Here is a 22398-nt window from a genome sequence, read left to right as displayed (position 1 = left end):
CCTTAACCTTTCATTCCCCTTTATATACCGAACTTTTTTCTTTTTATTCCAGAGCAATGGAAAGCCATCATCATGTATGTACATGTATTTTTTTTTACCTGTAAATTTTACCCAAATTATATATCTTATATATTATATTATTATATCATCAATGCAAGAGTCATGAGTGGAGTGGACGAATCTATATCTATATACACAATATACAATAGTAGGTAAATTAGGTTGTATTTATAGATGACAGCAAAATTCTCAATCTATCTGCCAGACCCTGTGGAGTTCCAGGAAAGATTATGAGAAGGACAAACAGATATATCATATCCAAAGAAGTTAACAAGACATTGAACGAGCTTCTTGATTGTTGGAATGCTATGACATATACTGTACATACGTATGTATGTACATTACATGTACATAGGTAGTTAAACTACATGTTCTTCGAGTAGAATTGCAACAGCTAATATTATCTATCATACCAAGGAGATTCTTTCCCATGTATGTCCTAGTTAGGTTCCGTGGAACAATTCGTGGGTATCACGCATACATAATCATAAGTAATTCCAGCAAAAGCAAAAAGGGCTTGAACTGGTGTCATAATCATCGATTCTCTCTCTTGAAGAACGTCCGAATGGCCTTTCCCTCAATCCGCAAGGCCAGGCTGCTCGACACAACCGACACACTGCTGAGCGCCATTGCGAGCGCTGCCCACACCGGGCTCAACCGCCAGTGGCTTTCGACCGTCACCATACCGCTCCCTACTACCTCCTGTTTTGTCCCTGTGCCGATTGGGTACAGCACACCGGCAGCGATGGGCACCAGACAGAGATTGTACACAGCGGCCCAGCAAAAGTTCATCTTGATACGGGCAAAGACCCGCCGGCTGAGAAGAACAAGTTCCAGGATGGTGCTCAAGTTCGAATTCAGCAGGATAAAGCTCGCGGAATTGATCGCCACGTCAGATCCCGATGCCATGGCGATACTCACGTCAGCCGCTGCAAGGGCTGGTGAGTCATTGGTGCCATCACCGACAAAGGCGACAATCGGCCGCTTCGTCTTTTTCCCCTTTCCGCCTTCATTGACTTCCGAAGTCGCTGCGCCTTCTTGAATTTTGCGAATAAATTCTGCCTTCTGAGTTGGCAAGACATTGGCCATCACGTTTGACCGAGGAATGCCCAGGGTTGCTGCAACAGCGTGAGCGGTGGTTTCATTATCGCCAGTGCACATAAAAACGCCGATGTGTCGTTTCTGAAGCTGTGAGACCACTTCCACTGCTGCCGCACGGATTGGATCCGAGGTTGCGAATATGATGGCCGGACTGAACTGAGACTTCTCATACTCAGTCCCCGACAACTTGCGCAACGCTAGGATCGCGGTAGATTTCCCAGAAGACTGGTATCTAGAGAGTAGATTGGAGAAGAAGTATGATTCCAAGCCAGGTGAGCAAAGAGACCGTACAAGGCGCTCATTGCCAATAGCCGCTTCATACGTGACTTCACCGTAGCCTTCAACTGAAAGAGTAAACGTTCCCTTCATTCCTTGGCCAGGTATCTCAGTGATATCGGACGAGGACACCGATAACGACGTTTTGGTACTGCAAAAGTCAGAGATCGCTCTGGCTATCGGATGATTGCTTCTCTGTTCGAGTTCATGAGCGAGAGTCCAGGCAACTTGCTCCTGTTCAGAATTATTTGTGAGCACTTCATGATCGGAAACCGTAAGGCTACCACCTTCGGTCAAAGTGCCGGTCTTGTCGAAAACGATCGTATCCAGACGAGTTGCTTCCTGGAAAGCTTCACCGCCGCCTCTGACGAGGATACCTCGCTTTGCCGCCAATCCTACGCCCACGAAAAGCGCCGTTGGGGCAGCCAGTGCCAGACCGCACGGACAAGCCACAACGAAAACCGCAATCGCAAATTGTAAGCTCCAAAATGCCCATCCTCCAAGTGGATTGTCAAGATACCCAGCAGGTAGAATTCCCGATTGGCCAAGCGCAAACCAAATGACAAAGGTAAGGATCGCGATGAGAGTGATCACTGGGACAAAATACGCGATGATGAGATCTGCGATTCTTTCCAACGGGGCGCGTTTACTCTGGCCTTCCCGCACGACTCCGACAATCTGGTCGAGCATCGAGGTACCCCCAAGCCCCGTCACCACGATCGACACCGGCTGACCGACATTGACGGAACCTGAATAGACTCGATCACCTTCTGCCTTCGTCACAGGTCTGGACTCTCCCGTCAAGGAACTCTCGTCAAACTGATACAGCCCACTCCCCGTAACGATACCATCTGCTGGTGGGGAAGCCCCGTGAGGCACGTTGACCGTATCACCAATTTCCAGAAGGTCGACATCGATACGCTGAATCTTACCACTCCGCTCAGAGCTTTCAGTTTCTGATTGACTTCCGTCGCTGGTAGCGTTGGTGACTAATAGTGCTTCTGTTGGTCGGAGCTTTCCCAAGGCCGTGACAGCATCTCCTGTCTTTGCTTTGCTGTACGCTTCCAACGAACGGCCTGCGAGAATGAAGAGGGTGAGGAAGACAACGGAATCAAAGTAGGTGGACATGCCGGCGCTAGACGGAGTATTTGCGGTAGCACCAACAATGAGGACAGCCAGTGAAGAGACGTAGGCAACCATTGTCCCTGCAGAAATGAGGAGATTCATGCTGCCGAATCGATAAAACCGTCGCAAGATCGGCACCTTACTTCCTGGCCGCCAGAGAGCTCGAATTTCCTTCATAGCACGAAGATGAAAGACATCAGCTCCATAAAACATTACCGGGGTTGTCATAATGAAAAGGGCCCATTCCATCCGAGATACCATTCCGGTCCAAATCGGCTGCTCCAGGAAGATCCGAATTCTGTTGTCTGGCGACACTAGCGACATGAAGACAATACCAATGACAAAGGTGGGAATGGCCACAACAAGTACGAAGAGTAGTCGAGATAGTAATCGACGCCTCTCATGCAACTGCATCGCACGGGAACGATCCTCGATGCTCGGAGGATGGTAGATGCTTGCTTTGAAGGCAGGATGCGCAGAATTGATAGTTGAGATAATTTTTCGCACAGTCAATGATGGCTGATGTGGCGTGTATGTGATCTTCAGAATTGGATTCTTCATAGACGGGCTTTGCTCAATTTCGAAGGAAGTATCGGAGAGAGTATTCAAGGATTTAAGGATCTTCTCCGGGCAGTGTTGACAAAACATCCCATCCACACGAATCATGATCGTTCTAGTCGTAGGAGCAACAGAACCATTAGGGTTTTCGGTCGCCAGAGGCACGCATTCAATGACGGTAGCATCGTAACCTAGATCCTCGACCTTCCCGATGATCTTGTCTAGGTTTTCTTTGCCCTCGAATTCCACCTTTCCACTATTGGATAACAGATCTACAGAAACACTCTTCAAAAAGGGGAGCTCCTGCAGACCTCGCGTGACTGTACCCACACAGGACCCGCACGTCATGCCACGAATGCTGATGCTCGTCGTATAACCTGCGGGAATCGGTGGTTCTGCACGACGGTTCGATAACGGGCGGACCTCTTCAATTGAGGCCTCAAAACCGATGTCCTCGATCTCATTTCTGATCCGCTCAACTTCGGACTGGGCGCCAGAGTAGATAACTGTCGCGCTGTTCGTTAATAGACTCACGGAGACATCTTTCACACAATCGAGCTGTTTGACTTGAGAGGAAACAGAATTCACGCAGGATGCGCAAGTCATGCCGCTAATGCTGATGCGTGCTTCAAAGTCCTCTGAACGTGGCTGGCATTTGACAGTGACATCATCGATTGAGGCTTCGAAGCCAGTATCTTCAATCTCTTTGATGACTTTGTCAATGTTTTCTCTTGGAGCGCGATATGTCAGTGTGGCGCTGTTAGTCAACAGGTTTACTGTCACTGTCTTAACGAAGTCTAGCTGTCGTACAGAATCGGTGATCGAATTGGCACATGCTGCACAGGTCATTCCAGATATGCTAATGCGAGCATCGAACTCTTCGAGCGGATTTGGCTGTTCTGTCTGAGTCGGTGCTGTTTGGCGATTTGGCGGTGATGTCCACTGTCGCGTTTTGTTGGAGAGCGGCCGGGGCCCGTCACTTGTGCCACTGACGGAAGCCGTGTCACCATCATGAGAGACCGGCTTCTGATACAGGGGCTTACTTCCCACGTATTTCCATTTCTCTCGATATATTTCATCGACTGGTTGACCGCCTTCGATCCCCGCCTTTTCGAGCTCCTCCCTTCTACAAGCATCACAGTTCTCAATATGCCTGCGTTGTGCGGCGGTTCTCTGGCCACGGTCCTGCCATGGTCTAGGAGAGCTTTGAGTCGGAAGCAAGGAGGAGGAAACGAGTCGGTTACTGTAAGAGGTCCATGACGATATATCAATCTCCGCAACGATCGAGCCAGCTTCATTGTAGGTCGTTGCGTGGTGGACCTCGAAGGCAGCATCGATCAATGCTGCAGCTAGGTCGGACGTTGCAAGCTCTGATCCATGACGGATGCGCACTTCCTGAGTCACGATAGAGACGTCCACATCTTCGATAGACGGAAGGAAAGCAAGGACCTCTTTTACAAACGCGACGCAGGATGTGCAGTGGATGTTATTAGCCAACAAGACAGTGGTAAGGGTTCCTCCGGAGCCCTCGCCGGAGACACCACCTGGTCTGGAATCAGTTTCGGCCGAAGCCAGCGGCCACTGAGTAAGGCGTTTCTCGTCGTCCATAATAGTTGTCACGGAGGGTTGTCACGTTGGAGCAGCAGATCGTCGATCACGCAGGTTCACCGCTTTTAATCCGCGTGGCCGAGTTTGAAACAAAAAGAATGCTCCTCTGAGTCACAAAATCGTTCTTCGAGAGCAGTTTCAGCAAGTATTCAAATGATCAAAGATTGTTTTGATATACTCCGCAGTCAGGTTGGAGAATGTGGAGAACGGAAGCCTCAACCGCAGGAAAGCCGCGAGGAATGCACAGGGGAAAAAATCACAGTTGTAAGCACAAAACAGAACAGAAGAAGAAAGACAAGTAAGAAGGGAAGAGCGATAAATATGGCAGAGGGTAAAAGAACCGCAAAGAAGATAAGGAATGAAGGGGCTTGCGCTGTTTGTGCGTGATTGAGATCGAGTCCAGCTCTTTGCTCTGTCAGGAAACTACGCACAAATGCCGCAAGCGGGACTTGGAAACACACCCAGTGCGCTCTCGAAGGAACGAAACCGCAGATTCTACGGCCCTCTGCCTTGAAGAGAATCGAGAAGATATTATAAATTAAATATAAATGAGAAAGAGATCGAAAAAAACTGACCTGTTGGTCAGGGATCTCCAGTGATGTAGTGATGAAATATGGTTGATCTGGATGTCCGGGCTCTGATTGGTGCAACAACACCATCATCGAAACAACCCGTTTGGTTCATCAAAGAGCCAAAGACGTGGTTCTCATCTTATCGGACATGTAGGTTCCTATCACGACGATCACGCAGCTAAAATGTTGGACTAGTATATCATGACTCTGGGGGCACTCCCTTCTGCTAAGAACTTCAGTATGCAGGGGAGAATTGCGGTGTCGTGCATGATTAGTCAACTTGATCTTGCAGTGGCGACTACACAGTAAACTACCCCACCCTCAGTTTACTGTCTGTAACTTTCACTGCCTTCATATTTGAGGACTAAGGTGGTTAATGACTGATATGCACTCCATTCCGTACTGTCACTGGAACACTTCAAAACCACACATCGCATTCATCGGGTATCTATTCAGACGCCAACAGTCTATCCGGTAAGGATGGTCGCTGTCTTGCAGGATGCACAAGAGGACGACGAGAAAAAGAGTCACCGACTCGACAATAATGTACAGTACGAACGCTACTAGTACAGGAAATGGTGAAGTCCATAATGTATCCCCTCTAATCATAATCGCTCCCTTCGTCATAGTAGTCGTCCTCGGCGTAATTGTACTTCCCTGCAAACGCCGCCTCAATGCCATCTGGATCATCCCCCTCATCGTATTCATCCCCAGCATCATCGTCGTCCTCATCATCGAGGTCCTCTTCGATTTCATCATCTTCATTGGGAAATGCCGAGGGTTTGGGGCCAATGGGTCCATCCGATTCGGTAACAGGACCGAGGATTTCCTCCTGCGGTGCCTCTTTGACATCTTTTACGGCCCCGGTCGCCGTGGATGGGACGGCAGGTTTTGCCGTGGTGGGTTCGGGTAGTGTTGGCTCAACGCTAGCGCTACGTCGAGAGACGATACTCTGGCTTCGACTGGTCCTGCTTTCGCTCTCTGCCTTCGATTTCGCTGCTTCCTGCGCACCTTCGTCGCCGTACAGAGCCTCCAAGAGCCGATAATTGATCTTCCTACTGAACCCACGCTTTTCAAGCATTCGCCTCGTTGCCTCGGCTGGAGTCGATGCCCGACTGCTCCTTCCATCCTCACCTTCACCTTCGAGATACGTGACATCACCCAATCGCCCCTTCCGTCGCTTACGAGGCTTCGCGCCCATACCTGCTCCGGAGGCTTGTGACAATGCGAGCTTGAGCGCCTTTGCCTGCTGGGTCCGCAAGTAGTCCTTATTCTCATGGACCCAGATGCGCTCCTTGATCTCTACCTCGGCTGGCGAAAGGAGACAATTCGCAACTTCAGGATCAGAGTCGAATTCCGACTCGTCAATCTCCGCGCTTTCAGACACTGGCTTCCGGACCGGTATGGGAGCCTTCGATGGGGCCATGGCGCTTTCGACCATATTGGAGCCATTCGACAATAACTCGTTCATTTCATTTTCTAATGCTTCTTCGGATGCAATGTCCTCGGCGCTGGGAGGGGCCAGTGCTGTTCTCTTCGATCGGCCACGTTTTGGTTTCGTACCGTCCTCTGGCGTGGCATTTTGCCCTTCTTCAGAAACGGCTTTATCGACAGGAGTGGCCGATGGTTTTGGGGTTAACAGTGCTGGGTCGATGGGTGGATCAGGTATGGCAAAGCCATCTGCGTCGATACGCTTCTTCTTTGCCGGTGGTTGAGATGTCTCTGTGGAGTCATGATTGCCTTCTATTTCCGCCGCAGTCTCTGGCGCTTTCCTCCTCCGACCTTTCCCTGTTTTTCCCTCCCTGGCTTGGGTGAATGAAGGCGGGTCGTGAGCGTTCTCCAAATGTACGGAGCGAAACTGGTCGACAGTGAGGTCACCACTCTCGGTGGAGCTAAACTCGTTTAAACGCTGGTTGATCGTGATCTCTGTCACCTTAACGACATAGACCACCTCGCGGACGGTGCGACGGAAATTGTTCATTCGTGCTGCAAGAATCAGGGCAGCACCACAGATGCCGGCAGGACGCCTCCCCGTAGTCATCCAGTCTCGGTTCATCCGCTGCACGATCCGAACGGCTTCACTAGCCACTTGCATGGTGGCGGACCCAAACTCCAGCTGCTTCGCAAACCTGTATATTAAGCTCTCTGGATCGATTGGATTCATAAGGAAGACGGTGCCCCCCAGACGCAGCTCCTCTAGTAGCGCCTTGTAAGCACGACCGAGTTTGAAGACGTTAATCTGCACCAAAGTTAGAACAGTGGCTAGATACATCGTAGCAAAGAAACGAAGGGATCACATACCATCAATACGTCGGCAAAGTCTATGAGCATGACTGTATTGCCCTCCTGGCGTCGACAGGCAATGTAGAGGCACACTGCAGCAACGGTTTTGGTACGACGACCTTGGATGAAGTTCAACCCCACCGCAAGCTTGAAGATTTGACTGGCTGCCTTGGTGGCACTTTCTGGAATGTACAGTGCACGGGAGAGCTGCTGGATATATCGATTACCTGGATAGTTGTCAGCATTCAATTCTTAGTGGTGGAGGCGACGCGATTTGGCGTACCATTCTGTTCGGTGATCTCGCGACTCTCCATCCCTCCTCCCCGCTGGAACCCCGGGCCATAGCTCCGTGTATGAGTCTGATCAGCACCAACAAAAGTACCCTGGACGATGGCTGCACCTGACGCGGATTCACCAAACGTGACTTCAGAGACAATGTTGGCTTCGCTGATGACTGTACCACATCCGGAACACACCTTTTGACCTTCATCCTCGACGATATTAGGAGCAGGACAGCCGGGATTCGGACAGGTACTTGTCTTGGGATGCGTCGTTGGCTTGGGAGCCTGTGGACGTGCTATTGCCTGGGGTCGTTTGATGGGCGTGGGATGGGAACTTTTCAGGCTCGCCAAACGTCCCACCGGAGGAGCTCGAAGCCCGTTCTTCGGAGGGACCGGACGTACGCCTGAGGTGGACATGATGATAAATATTTAATAATGAGAAAATAAAATGTGAACAGAGTATTAATGTAGTATAGAGACTGGGGTATTAAAAGTCGGAATCAGAATGCACAACCATCTCCGACTTTACAAAAGTGGAAATCATATGCTTGAGCAGTGACCTCAGGATCAGATTGAAATGAGCGACAGGTTGATCAAAAGAAAAAAAAAGGTCAAAGGCCCAGCAAAGAGCATTCACCGTGACCTAAACAATAAGATACCAAATTAGGTATCGAATCATATAGTTAGGTCGGCGTATTGTTCATAGACTTGCAGAGTGAATGGTGAATGATGCTGGCGGCGAGGGGGAAGCAAGAGCGAAATCTTTGCTTGCGGGGATGCTGTGGCCCAGCGGGCTTCGTCTCTGCTGTGGATCACGTGACTTGTCGCAAAGGCAAAATCAAACTGCCGTCGAACAATCTGCGTTCGATTCCCGCCGAGAATGTCCATTTCGTCCCACCTCGACCATACTTTCGATGCACAACGCCACATAATTCCAGACGGAACCTTCTGGCGATACAGGGTCTTTAACAGAAACCCGTCCGGAGAAGTAAATCATTTTTTCGCTCTTCTCCTTGTTGCTCCGTACTGGCATTTTGCACTGACTTTTCCAAAAAAAAAAGGCGCGCCTGTATATATTCCAGCAGTATTATGTGGAAGTGGCCAAGTCCAGTATAGATAGAGGGCTCCGCATCAACACAATTCATTGTTACATATCATCATCTATCTTCCTCATGATACTACTACCTAGGTAACCCTTATACACGGCCTGTGATAAGAACAAAGGATACTCATGAAGGGAACACCTTTACCCAAGCTGACAAGATCTGGAGGTTATCTAGGTACTCTGCATTGCCAAGTAATACACATTACGACATATTTGCATACAAGGAACAAGTCTCTTAACAATTTCTCAATCATTTTATTCTCTTTCGTATCGATAGTTTAATTAATTCTCTTTTGACTTACTATTATCTCATTGTTTTTCTTTTTTTTTCTTTCCTTTTTTTTTTTCTGTTGGGAAAGCAACGCAACTTTTATCCAAGTGGTGCAACAGCTTCGAAACCTTGAATCGACAACGCAAGAAAAGGAAAATATATAATAATACACAACACCTCAAAAAAGCCTCACGGCAAAAAAGCCAGCCATTCGAAGTGAGATTAAAAGAGGAAACTGGAAACAAGGAAAACCGTCCGAACGTGAGGGCCGAAATTCGATCGCAGTCGAGGCTCATAAGTCGAGGTCCATGCGCATCCCCGTACCCATGGCCATATCATCGATCAAGTCGCCGTTCCCGCCGACGATGACACGATCCTCTTTGGAGACCCGTGCGATTGGGATCCCATTACCCACGACACAGTTCACCGGGACACCCTTGTCTCTAATAACCCGCTCGGGGGTTCTCTCGGCGGCCTTTAGGATCTCGGTACCCTCGAATCTAATGGGCACAGACCGGAGGTTCTGCAGGCAAAGATCCCAGGTCGAACCGACGAGCTGAGCCTCGGTCAGGTCCTCCTTGAAGAGGTAGAAACAGGTAGACGGGTCTAAGTCGAATGGCGACGGGGCGGCGGTGCTGTTGTGTGCAAAGGCATTTGCAGCTTGAGGTGGCTGCATGGTTGACTGAGCAGCTACCAAATACGCATTCATGCTGCGGTTCTCCAGTAGAATGCGAGCACTGTGCAAATACCTGCCAAAGTGGTTGTTGATATACTTTTCCCAGCCATACACTGCAGGCGCCATGTCGTCGTCGTGGCTGACGCGCTGCCAGCTGATCCCCAGCAGACGGGTAACGTCATCGACGCGTGGTTCTTCCGGGATAATCGAGGAGCTGGTCTTGCTTAAAGAGCGGCTATAATCGTCGTCGTTGCTGGTGCGCTGAAGTCGCTGGCGGATCGAGGCAAGAGCGATGTCGTCTAAACCGGGGGCAGAAGTGTCGAGACGCTGGGATTTACGACTGGGAGCAGCTGAACCATTCGCGTCGTGAAGCCGGTGAGACCTGCTCGAGACCGGAGGGGCAGCAGCAGCCTGCTGTTCAGCCAGCTCTTCATACCATGTGCCGGTCTGGCTCTCAGCAGAGATGGCCAGGCCAGTTCGAGGATTGAGCAGCACCATGCCCTCACCATAGACAGGCTCCTCCTCGGGTGCGGAAACAGGTTTGGAAAGGGCGAGGCCGCTTGATTGCTGGCCATTGGTATCATCATCAGCAGCAACGGCAGATTCTTCCCGAGATCTCTTGCGTGACGGGTTCGTAAAAATTGGATTGGCAGAGGAGGCAGGGGTCCATGACGAAGAGTGACCTGTCATCGACTTAGACGAGGTGGGATGAACACCGTCCATAGATAATGGGCTAGAATCAGTATTGGCATAGGTCTGGAGACTCTGCGAGGCAGTGTCAAACGTCGGTTGGGACGGGAATTGAAACGACGCATGGTCCTGGGGTGGGGAGAGGACCATAGTCGGACCGTCGGAGAAGGGATTGTAGAGCACTGGACCCATTGCGATGATGATTTATGCGATTTCGACGTGTTGGAAAGCGAAACAGTAGGGAGTCTGTCTTTCTGTATAGGGTGAGCTAAGACACAATGAGCAATAGCAACCTTTAGATCTCTGAATAACGCCGTGCTATAACAAAGGAGGGATTGAGCCGGAATGCCTGCCGAAAGGCATGCGAATAAGCTCACAGTGGTCAAGGATGGAGACGTTGTCGAGCTGGAGAAGAGCTGAAGAGGTAAGTAGCTCTGTGAAGGACAGAGAGATGAGACAAGACGTGAATACTTCTCCAGAGCTAGGAGGATGTAGCAGACCAAGGGAGAGGATTGGGAAGTATGACGAAAGGAGAGAAGGTAGAAGAAAAGAGAAGAGAAGAAGACCAGGTGAACCCGAGACAAAAACCGCGGGTTTCTGGGGACGGGCTGCCTCGCCAGAGGTGGATGAGGAGAGCCAGACTTCGAGTCTGACGATAGGACGGATGCAGATGGAAGTTCGGGGGAGCAACACTTTCTTCCGCCCTGCGATGCGATGCGGAGAGTAACGCAACCAACGGCAGCGAATGCAGCGAATGCAGGGCTGCAGGACAGGTATTAGACATGGAGCTTGGCAGTGGAGCCTGACGACCGGAATACGCAGCCATCGAAGCCGTCTGTAACGACCATGAGAAGAGAATGGTATGGTATCGTATTCGCCCTGTAACTATTGCCTCAGCCAAAGGGACCGGTGGGGGGAAAGAAACAACACAGCCAATGGCGGTGCGCCGGTCCAGATCCTTCCTAGGAGACGATTTTCGCCCACGGTTTCCATACCGGAACAAAACCGTTACAGGCATGACTCGCTGCCAGGCAACGGAAACTGCGGCAGTCGTGACAGTACCAGTACCATCGAACGCCCCGTCCGTGCTCACGGCTGAGCGATCCGCCCTAAACCGAAAAGGCAAGCGACCATTTGATCACTTGCGCCTTGGTGTGCGATGGCGCCGCACCCTGGCTGAATGACGCTCACTGATTTGCTGAATAACAGGTGGGAGTCACTTGGCGTCACCCGGGGGTGAATGATAGCTGACGGTGTCATCGGTTCCATTGGCCTCACGTCCATAGTGGAGATAGCCAAGCGAGGATCCCAAAAAAACCTTTGCAGGGGTCTCTGTACCCGCTCATTGACTGGCTTCTGTTAGCCTTAGGCGACAAGGCATGGAATGACGGGAAGCTGCAGACTGGGCTTGCCGCAGTCGGACACCTGATGCCGGTGCATGTCGCGACGTGGCGTCGGACTCGCGTCTTCGTCGAGACTAATTCAAAAGCGGATAATCTGGCGTCGTAGGCAATCCTGGACATTGCTGACGTGAGAACCCAGCAGGGTTACCATTCGGCAGACACAGCTTTTGATGGAGACCAGATGTACATACCTGACCGTAGCCTTCTCCCAAATGGTGGGAGGTAACTCCGCTGAACGCAGTGAGTAGACCTCTAGGGTCCTGAAGGGAGATGGAAAGAGATTGAAAGAGTAAGTTATATAGCCATTAGTTGATTTTCTATTCTGACACAAGCAACAAATGCTAGCACCCAAACCCCGGTGCACCTTCTATCTAAACATGGAAATAAAATAATAAAATGCGCGTATGATCACAATACAATGTGAAGAAAAGTTGCGTGTGAAGTGAATGATCTCAAGAATTGGAACATCAAGGGTAAGCAGATTGAGCATCAGTGCGCAAATCCACACCCACCAAGTCAAGAAAGCAGGAGGGAAGAAAAAAATGATGAAAAAAAGAAAAGGAAAATGGTAGAATAAAAACTCATCCAAATCCTTCTCGGACACTGGCTGCATTCCCAGCGGCATCCGGCCGTCGCAAGTCTCAGTGTGAAGGACCTCTTGCTGTTGTTGTTGTCAATGCAACTCATCCCGTGGCCTGTACGTCATCATCAGACCATTGCCGACCGCATAGAAACACCAAACCCACTCAATCCCGGACGGCTCTCGCATGTTTCCTCGATTAAGTCGTGACCTTGCCTAAGTAAAGCAAAACGACATTGTACACCTTGTCCTGCAGTCCAGAAATAAGCAATGGACAAAAACCACCGTATACGCCCTGAATCTCCGAGACCTTGGTCGTACATAAAATTCTTTGTCAGGACCAGTAGGTTTCGACAGCACGCAATTAGGCATTGCCCGCGGTCGCGCCACCAAGCACACCCTTCACCCTGTCAACGGACTCTGGAACATAGCTGGGCGCGAGCGTGCCGAGGAGAAGGAAGAAGCCGAGCACAACGGCACCAATGATGATCGCCTTGCGCTGCGCCGGGTGCTTCGAGCCATATTCAGCCCAGGAGCGATTGGCCTGGCTGGTGTATTCTCTGATCTTGTCTCCGCCGAGCTTGTAGTAAACAAGACCAGCAAGGGCGATGGAGTAACCGAAAAACTGAAGGGCAGTGACGGGGGTGTGCCAGATGATCATCGAAGCCGCAACCAGAAGGATATCCTTCAAGACACCGCAGAGAGTCATCACGAGCGAGGAAGTTTTGCCAATCTGCAAAAAGAGAACTATGAGCACCTAATGATGGATACACCCCACCTGCTAACTAGGGAAATTACTCACCAGGAAAACAACGGAGACGTTCAGCAAGAAAGCAACCATGGCGTTCGCAATCAGAGTCAGAACTCCCACATTGTAGATGTGGTCCATAGTCATGTTGGGCACCTCCAAAAAGAGAGCCGTGATTCCATTCATGACAGCGCAAACGGGGGCAAAGTAGTACAGCGAGACCAGAGGGTCCATCTTGAACTCGGCAGAGCTCAACAGACGCTGCACCATGACCAGACGGACAGCCTCGAAGACAATACCACCGATCTGGAAGAGGAAACCGATAAAGACGAATTTAATCTCACCAAAGGAGGCAATGATGACACCAATGACAATGACGGACACATTGAGAAGAACCTTCAAGTTGACTGGAGCCATACCTAGACCCCACGTCGCGAACAGGACTGCAACCGGAGTAGTTGCCTGGAGGACGGTTAGAAACCAAGAATTATTGATTCTTCCAGCCCGCCAATTGGTAAAACTCACCTTAAGCATCTGAATAAAAGCGACACTGAGGTAAAGGTATGTCACATTGCCACAGATCAAACTCAAGCTGAAGAAGAGACCGATGGGGACGATGGCACGGAGGTAGACACGACCCGTCATCTTGACAGTCTTGCGGCCGTCAAGAAGGGTGGTCGTGCGGGCCAGGATCTGCGTCATCAGGGTCGCGAAAGCCAGATGCCATGTTGTAAGGAAGATCGCTGATGGTACGTCAGAAAATTGCACAGAAAGCAGGTGATGGAGAGAGGAGATCGACATACGGAAGCCTGTACCGAGACGAAAGCTGTTAGCATCGCTTGGACACAAGAGTCAATTCGCATCCAGATGGGTCTGTACTCACGGAATTGCGCATAGTCGAGGATATGTTTGTTGAAGAGAATGACACTGGAACTCAGAGCAATCCAGGTACTGTCCACGCTCGTGAGCCAAGTTCACCTTCGCCCGATTCTGCTCTTGCAGGAAGGATTACACACCTCACATAGAAAGCAGGATGCAGCGCCGGCTTGGGAGGCTCTGGTCTCTCTGCGGCCGGGTTGACGGTGGGCAGGGTAGGCTCTGAGCGAGAAACCTCGCCCGACGTGCGGACCTTTTCACCCTCGGAACTCATGGTTTTGGTTTGAAATGCGCGAGCCTGGTCAGCTAGAAACCGTTGCAGATCGAACGGTTGCGGCCGGAGCAGGCTGCTTGTGCCAAACGCTGCGGAGGCCACGGGGGGAAAGTTGGAAGAAGAATAGAATTAAAAAAAAATGGAAGGGACAGAGAAGTAGTCAGTAGGGAACGAGCGGCGATGGTCAACAGGAGGAGGAAAACGAAAAAGGAATTTTTCGAATCTAGAACAGAGGCACGTAAACGGGCATGGGACGGCAGTGTACGGAGTATATGCGTTCAAGGGATGGAATGAGGTGGAGCTTTGGACGTGAGAGGATTGAGGAAAACTGTGGGAAAACCTCTCCAGGCCGGGTGGTCCAGGAGAGCCGGATGCTGAAGGCAGCGCGAGGATTAGATCGCGGTACCGTCGGACGGGGATCGACTCGGCTTGTTCTGATGAACCTGACTCTTCTAGGCGATGGGGGGGCAGAGAGGGAGGAGGATTAGGCAAGTTATGCGCCGGAAGCAGTCAACGTGGGTGAAAGACGAGGCAGGAAGCTGGACTTGGAAAGGGGGGCCCGCGATGGGGCAAAGGCGGCGCCGGCTGACTGGGGAGCTTTGAAACAGCGCGCACGGGTTCACCGACCGGTTTCAAGTGCTACTAGAAGTCCCACTAGGAGAGGCTACCCATGCAGCACCACGGGCACCAGTGGACTCTGTAATAATTTTAATTAAGAGCGCAACGAGATGGGTGAAACTGTGCATGCTTGTATTTCTTAATCTTTGCCGTGCTTCTCTGCTTTCCGAATCGGAAAGTTTGGAATTATTCAGATTGGCTAAAAAGGCACAGCAGCACTGTACATATCTAAGGTACCGAGTATAAATTCGGGTATATCGATGTAATCTTTATTACAGTGAAACTCGGTAGTCATGACTAATGTACTCCGTAGCGATTGATTATACGGAGTCTTGGAAGCACTTTCGTGGGGTTAAGCGCAGGCAGTGTCCTTATCTGCACACGGGCCTAAATCTGAGATGACAGACATGAGCCGTCAAGAGCGATCTGGCTAGTTGTTCACTTCAGCAGAGCAATGCCATGGACGAAGCTAGGATGAAATCAACTACTCCGTACTACCTTCCTTGGATATCTAACCTCACCATTTTCCCACTCAGCTTCCAAATTGCTACCCTGCACGGAGGACTGCAATTTCGCAATCTTCCTTGACTGATGGTGATAATGGACATCTGATTCTTAGTTGTATTATTGGTCTCTCTTTGGAGTCTCTACACCCAACCAGGGTAATTGCTGTAGTCTGTACTCCGTACGTAGTACGAATCGGAAAGCATGGCGGAGTGATTAATATGCAGTACTACGACAGATCCTTATATTATGGCGTAGCAACCATCATGTTGCAATGTTAATAATATTTGATCAGATACTCTCACTGTTTAGATATGGGAAATTTTCAAGAATAAAATTTCTTTGTTGGGCTCCCCTGACTAATCAATTAGAAATATAGTAATTCTGACCAATAAAATTCGCCAAGGCGCTCTAAATTTGGAAAGGCCAACAGCTTTTGACGAAATTTTCAGCAACGGAATCAACTTCCAATTTGATCAATGTAACATTTTCAATCGGCATCTCTCATACCACTCTGTAGATCCCTGCTTCCGCTCACAGGGGGCCAAGAAAAGACGAAGAGGCAAAAGGAAAATGAATGGCCTTCAGGGATCCATTCAAATGGCGATATCGTTGTTCTTATTGCACAGCTCAGGCCGCCCGCATTGGATTGCTTAATATTACACGCTGATCCAACCGACACCGCGCCGTGCACAGCCCTCATTACGCAAGCTGTTCCTCCTTCGGCTCCAGCGAGTCAGCTCTTCCCTGAGTGCCAGAGGATGAGATGGTCCTCCCTTGCTGGTGGAGAATGCGGCGATCGCACTACCCGTTTTGCGTAACTTGACGTCCATCGACTGCATCTTGTTCGCTGAACCTTCATGGGGGCCGACCCACCTGAGGGGCCCTGCGGCACCCCTCAACACACTGGGAAAGGCCTCATGAGCGCCCCGTGGAGTCGCCCATTTTAACTATATCTTCCGCTGCGATACTCAATCGCCTGGGCTCTTGTTTCCTCCCCACCGCGACTAGCGGAACGTGGTCTTTGGAAGCTTACACGAATTAATGAGGTGCTCGGTGCCTCGTTGCAGGCAGTCCAAAGTACAGTAATAGTATCCAGCACATACGTCGGAGGCGTCGCTGAAAAGCTACCGAAGCAAGCAACCAATCTCTTCTTTCATACAGATGACGATAATAGATCTGGCAGATATGAATGGCTCCCTTCTCTTACTGGACATTGAGTGCCAGGTGTTTCGCTATGTCGCTTAGGAGCATCGCGGCGGGATGATGCTGATCGACTTCCCCTTTTTCTCTCTTCTCCGATGACAATCGGTGGAACCAACTACCCTCTCCATGCGCTGTAACCGCCTTATCAGGCATCTTCCGCAGTCGATCGAAGAGGCTGGTCATCGTTCACCTATCGTTCAAGGAAATGGCAGGGCGCTTCCACTGCCTACTTTGTTAATCTTAGCCAAATACGCCCTTGATCTGGCAAGATGGCATTAACCGTTGGTACGGAGTATGGTGTAAGGTACTCCGTAGTAAGAGAGCAGAGTCACGACTCATACCTTTTGTTGGTTAAGGTAATGATGATGATAGTGGGCTAGAACGACGATAACAGTGATGAATGAAGTTATGAACCTGTCATTAATATTATCAATGGCTGTTTGCTTGTTGGTTGAAAAGGACAGATATACACATTAAAATCCTCGTCCCTGCCAAGGCTGCCTGTTCCGTACCGGGGTAGGGAGGCGATAATAGCTGCAACCGGAAAGGGACTGAACTGAACATTAGTTAGAAGCTTGCAGCCAATCTTCTTGTCAGCATTGGCAGCATTTTAGGAATTGCTCTAGAAACCTGAGAGGAGGAGGTGAGACAAGCAGCAGAGTCTCTCTGGCAAGGGTTCGGGCATTGGCCCTGTTAACGCTGAGCTAGAGGGAAGCCCCTTTCCAGGGGACTCCACCAGAACCGAACGTGCACGGTGCTATCAAAACGTGAAACACACACCGCCCACCCCACAGCAGCACTGAGGCAACAGAGGCCTTCCAAACCTCGTGAGATCCTCGCTCGATTCACCTTCCTGTCTCTGCTTCCAGTCCTCAAAAAGTCGTCCCTGCCTCGATCGCTGCGACTGCTAGCAGAGCTCTTTTTCTATGCTCAACATCGCCCGCAAGACCCTGAACCGTGTGCCCAGCTTCCAGGATATTCTCCAAGGCAGGATGAGCCACCCCGACATGTAAGCGCAGCTGATTTCTCGTTTTTACACCACCGGGGGTGACAGAACTCGCATGCTGATTGTGTCCTTGCTCTTCGCTACAGCTCCGTTGACATTCTCGTCATTGGCGCGGGCCCAACTGGTTTGGGTGCTGCGAAGCGCTTGAACCAGATTGTACGAAACAGCCCCCCGCTAGTTGTGCAATGGGATCGCGAAGGAATTAACAATAGTTATTCAGGACGGCCCGTCATGGATGATTGTGGATGCCAACGAGACCCCCGGTGGTCTTGCGTCGACGGATGTGACCCCCGAAGGCTTCGTAAGTCTGGACGAGCTTGATAAATGATTGTCTTGGATCCTAATTGTACACGTGGCTGTAGCTCTACGACGTTGGTGGTCACGTCATTTTCTCCCACTACAAGTACTTCGACGACTGCTTGAACGAGGCTCTCCCCAAACCCGATGACTGGTACCACCACCAGCGCATCTCCTATGTTCGCTGCAAGGGTCAATGGGTTCCCTACCCTTTCCAGAACAACATCTCCATGCTTCCCAAGGAGGAGCAGGTCAAGTGCGTTGACGGCCTGATCGACGCCGCTCTGGAAGCCCGCGTCGCCAACACGAAACCCAAGACTTTCGACGAATGGATTCTTCGTAATGTCGGTGTTGGCATTGCTGACCTCTTCATGAGGCCGTACAACTTTAAGGTCTGGGCTGTGCCCACCACTAAGGTAGGTTTCCACCCTGTGAAGTTCCCATGAGCTACACGAGGGCTCTTGCTGATACCGTGAAATCAGATGCAATGCCAATGGCTGGGTGAGCGTGTGGCTGCTCCCAACGTCAAGACTGTCACTACCAATGTAATCCTCAACAAGACTGCTGGAAACTGGGGTCCTAACGCGACCTTCCGCTTCCCTGCTCGGGGCGGTACTGGTGGCATCTGGATTGCGGTTGCCAACACTCTCCCTAAGGAGAAGACCCGCTTTGGTGAGAAGGGCAAGGTCGTCAAGGTCAACCCGAACACCAAGGTGGTCACTTTGGCGGATGGCACCACTGTTGGCTACGAGAAGCTGATCTCCACGATGCCCGTGGATCATCTGGCCCAGCAAATTGGCGACCAGGAACTCATTGACTACACCAAGGACCTCTTCTACTCTTCCACCCACGTTATTGGTGTTGGTATCCGTGGACACCGCCCGGAGAGAATTGGAGACAAGTGCTGGGTAAGACAGGACGCCAGTCATTGGAATGCTTCGCTCCGGATGGGACACTGACACAGTTCAATCACAGCTCTACTTCCCCGAGGACAACTGCCCCTTCTACCGTGCCACCATCTTCTCCAACTACTCGCCATACAACCAGCCCGATGCCTCGAAGAAGCTGCCTACTCTGCAGCTGGCTGATGGCTCCAAGCCCGCGAGTACGGAGCCGAAGGAGGGCCCGTACTGGTCCCTCATGCTTGAGGTTTCCGAGTCCCCGTTGAAGCCCGTCAACGTGGAGACCATCCTGGCCGAGTCCATTCAGGGTCTCGTCAACACCGAGCTCCTCAAGCCCACCGACGAGATCGTCTCTACCTACCACCGCCGCTTCGACCATGGCTACCCGACCCCGACTCTCGAGCGTGAAGGTGCTCTGACCAAGCTTCTGCCGAAGCTGCAGGAGAAGGACATCTGGTCCCGTGGCCGCTTCGGCAGCTGGCGCTACGAGGTCGGCAACCAGGACCACTCGTTCATGCTGGGTGTTGAGGCGGTTGACAACATCGTCAACGGCGCCGTTGAGCTGACCCTCAACTACCCTGACTTCGTCAACACCAGACAAAACAATGAGAGACGTCTGGTTGACGGAGCCCAGATTTTCGCCAAGAAAAACCGCCAGTAAATGAATAAAGCAACCCCAAAAGAAAAGGATACCTGCATGTCGACAACACAGTTTGTCCTTGCACTCTCACAGACATTTTTTTAACAATCTCACGAGATCCATGGTCCATAACGGAGCGTCGAAACAAGAAGAAAAAGAGGGAAAGAGAGAGCACACGCACACGGGAGATTCTCGTTTCTTCTCGATCTCAATCAATCAATCAATGCCTTTTTTATATTCCCCCTTTTCGATTCTTTGTTAGAGCAACATAAACATTATTATTAGACCTCTTTTTAAGAAAGAATATTTTTTTACTTGCTGTCTACCATCGACAAACCTACCTACCTAGCTAACCTATACCTACCTGCCATACCTCCTTTTTTTTGGGCCGGGGCCGGGCATTGTTTCGACTTTACAGGGGATGGATGGTGCACAGACAGTAATTTAGATATCTTGTGCTAGACCAGTTCTTTGATCTCTCAAAACCCCGTTTCATTTTTTTTTGTGGGTTCTTCTTGTTGGTTGCAACTTGCTTATCTGGACCCAAATTTAGATAGATAGACGCAGGATATGTTGTTCAATGCTATCTATCTGCCGAAATCTGAGACACGCAGGAAACTAATATACGCTTTGGGAAAACGCAATGCTACAGCCTGCCAAGTAGTGAACAAGAAGTACCCAGACCTAAACGTGATCGATAGATACCAGTTGGTCAAGTGTAAACGGATCGATTACCGTAATGTAGTATCTTCAGTTGATAGGAATCACGTGCCATTGACACCACCATCTATGAGCGTCTCAGGAGTACTGCAAATCTGCCCAAAAATCGGGGAACGCGGCTTATCCTCCCATCACATCTTCGTAGAGGAAGCTATGCTAATTCAGAGACCCCCAAGTGTAAACCTGTCGACCAAAGCAGACCTTCGAAAAGAATGACGCCGACGACGATACCATACTCCAAGTGGCCGATTTCGGACCTCACACAATCCAAAGTCTTCTGCGCTATCATTCTCGTTCCCAAGCTGTGCGACGAGAGAATTGAAGGCGTTGCAAAAAGCGGTCGATTCCTCGATGATGCGTTCCCGAAGATCTATGTCCTATTGAATGTCGGCATTGTCCGTCACTGTCTGGGTATTGATGGCATACTTACCATGTCTGATCCAAGCGTAGACTTGAGGAATTTATCATCCAATGATGACAAAGTTGACTCGACGTCAGAGAAATCTGATTCAATATTAGTTTCACTTGAACTGGATCCGCTTCGGATGATTGATGCCGTCAAGTCCGACGTCGAATCGTCAGACAACAATGAACTGGTCGGGGTATCCCCGGACTCAAGTGTAGTTAGATCGCTCAACTCGTCCTTCTCCACCTCACTGTCTGGGGACCCGATTATTCTGGTTCGTTCATACACAGTGGGGAAATATGATACAGAGAAAAACGTTCTCGGCAAGGCCAGATCGAGTCCGGTCATGGATGTGTAGTATGGCTTAGACGGAAAGGCAACATACTGTTATTATCGTAAGAATTCTCAACTCTCTTTTGATGAATACTCTTCAAGACATACCTGTCCATCTTGTTCTCGACGCGCAAGTTGCAGCGAATTTACTGTTGCCATTAATAGGAATTCTCTCCTCCGAGCAGATGTCATCACCACACGCACCGGAATCGCTTTTCTCATGTGCAGACTCAAAACTGCCAACAACTGTTCCAGACGAAGAGGTACCGACACTTCGTCGAAACTCGAAGCGCTGACCTGGCAATGGCCATCCTTGGGCGTAACTGGACAACGCTCCTGTCGACATTTGATCTTGGGACTGGTCGCTTGCAACGGTGAAAGAGCTCGAATGGCAGTGCCCTGCAGAGCTTGTCTGTGAGTCGGATTCTCGACCGGCATGAAGAAGGGGAGATGTGACGATTGGCACGTGTGGTGAATGGCCTTCGCCTCCGAGACAATAAGTTTCAGAGGAGGTCGAAACTGATTGAATGACTGGGGGCGTTTCACCAAGTGCAGGATGCTCGCCAGCCGACCCCAGAGTGATACGCTCGGTGCAAGAGCCGCAATCAGAGCCAGATGTCTCTACACTTGACGGATGTCGAGACGACACACACCATGGTCCGTCGTCCTCAAAGTCAAGGGGGTTCCCGACTTCAAGCTGCTCGATTTCCGAGATGAGGGTCCTTTCGAGTGCAATTCGTTCAAGACTAGCCAGAACCTCACTGTCAGTCAGCGAGATTCGAGTTGGTCGCGCTCGAAGCATGGCGACCACATCTGCGTACGAATCGATCACAGAAAGATGGAATCAAGTTCTCTGTTCAGATAGCTGGAGGTAGAATGTGAACAAACAAGATGATTAATCTCCCCACAAAAGGGAAGGAAAAGTTGCTGTAGTCTGTAGAGCACGATGCAACCACATAGGCCAGCAACAGGCAGGAGATGTGCCTGCTTTATTGTGCTCTCTCACATGGGCTGGGAAGCCACGACCAGGGCAAGAGGAACTGATGCCGAGAGGAACCATCCTGGAAGAGGGCAGGAGAGAGAATTCCTGGCACAGAGAACATGTGAAGGAATTGAGATATTTGTATTTCAACTATTTTGGGATAGACAAGAGGTACAAAAATAGGTATACAAATGTATACAGTGTACCACACTGATAGCTGCCAGCCACGTGCACTGACAAAGGAAAGGCACACAATAAAAATCGATTAGTGTTCATTCTTGTGCTAAAAGAGAATAT

The 22398-nt window shown here is 50.3% G+C and overlaps 7 protein-coding genes across 7 annotated transcripts; 1 reads left to right on the top strand and 6 right to left on the bottom strand.

Annotated features, from left to right (window-relative positions):
• Window positions 1-594: 594 nt before the first annotated feature.
• Window positions 595-4728, bottom strand: VTN77DRAFT_8149 (uncharacterized protein; the record flags this gene model as incomplete). The annotated part of the gene is made up of 1 exon (XM_069424615.1): window positions 595-4728. One exon carries the CDS (start codon window positions 4726-4728, stop codon window positions 595-597), a length of 4134 nt encoding a protein of 1377 aa, XP_069280911.1.
• A 1173-nt stretch (window positions 4729-5901) lies between these two features.
• On the bottom strand, window positions 5902-8281 carry VTN77DRAFT_8148 (uncharacterized protein; the record flags this gene model as incomplete). Its single annotated transcript, XM_069424614.1, has 3 exons — window positions 5902-7539; window positions 7602-7810; window positions 7867-8281. The coding sequence occupies 3 exons, from the start codon at window positions 8279-8281 to the stop codon at window positions 5902-5904; spliced, it is 2262 nt and encodes a 753-aa protein (XP_069280910.1).
• Window positions 8282-9532: 1251 nt separating this feature from the next.
• VTN77DRAFT_8147 (uncharacterized protein) lies at window positions 9533-10798 on the bottom strand (the record flags this gene model as incomplete). The annotated part of the gene is made up of 1 exon (XM_069424613.1): window positions 9533-10798. One exon carries the CDS (start codon window positions 10796-10798, stop codon window positions 9533-9535), a length of 1266 nt encoding a protein of 421 aa, XP_069280909.1.
• Window positions 10799-12953: 2155 nt separating this feature from the next.
• Window positions 12954-14487, bottom strand: VTN77DRAFT_8146 (uncharacterized protein; the record flags this gene model as incomplete). Its single annotated transcript, XM_069424612.1, has 6 exons — window positions 12954-13322; window positions 13392-13799; window positions 13863-14080; window positions 14141-14146; window positions 14221-14288; window positions 14354-14487. 6 exons carry the CDS (start codon window positions 14485-14487, stop codon window positions 12954-12956), a joined length of 1203 nt encoding a protein of 400 aa, XP_069280908.1.
• A 1781-nt stretch (window positions 14488-16268) lies between these two features.
• Window positions 16269-16863, bottom strand: VTN77DRAFT_8145 (uncharacterized protein; the record flags this gene model as incomplete). Its single annotated transcript, XM_069424611.1, has 3 exons — window positions 16269-16559; window positions 16646-16736; window positions 16820-16863. 3 exons carry the CDS (start codon window positions 16861-16863, stop codon window positions 16269-16271), a joined length of 426 nt encoding a protein of 141 aa, XP_069280907.1.
• An 878-nt stretch (window positions 16864-17741) lies between these two features.
• Window positions 17742-19681, top strand: VTN77DRAFT_8144 (uncharacterized protein; the record flags this gene model as incomplete). Its single annotated transcript, XM_069424610.1, has 6 exons — window positions 17742-17824; window positions 17908-17977; window positions 18042-18122; window positions 18184-18534; window positions 18601-19026; window positions 19094-19681. 6 exons carry the CDS (start codon window positions 17742-17744, stop codon window positions 19679-19681), a joined length of 1599 nt encoding a protein of 532 aa, XP_069280906.1.
• An 860-nt stretch (window positions 19682-20541) lies between these two features.
• Window positions 20542-21921, bottom strand: VTN77DRAFT_8143 (uncharacterized protein; the record flags this gene model as incomplete). The annotated part of the gene is made up of 4 exons (XM_069424609.1): window positions 20542-20757; window positions 20811-21170; window positions 21228-21268; window positions 21324-21921. 4 exons carry the CDS (start codon window positions 21919-21921, stop codon window positions 20542-20544), a joined length of 1215 nt encoding a protein of 404 aa, XP_069280905.1.
• Between the last annotated feature and the right edge of the window lie 477 nt (window positions 21922-22398).

The sequence above is a fragment of the Rasamsonia byssochlamydoides genome, assembly GCF_041956645.1.
Source record: "Rasamsonia byssochlamydoides strain NRRL 3658 unplaced genomic scaffold VTN77scaffold_7, whole genome shotgun sequence".
Lineage (NCBI taxonomy): Eukaryota > Fungi > Ascomycota > Eurotiomycetes > Eurotiales > Trichocomaceae > Rasamsonia > Rasamsonia byssochlamydoides.
This window is presented reverse-complemented; position numbering and strand designations above follow the sequence as displayed.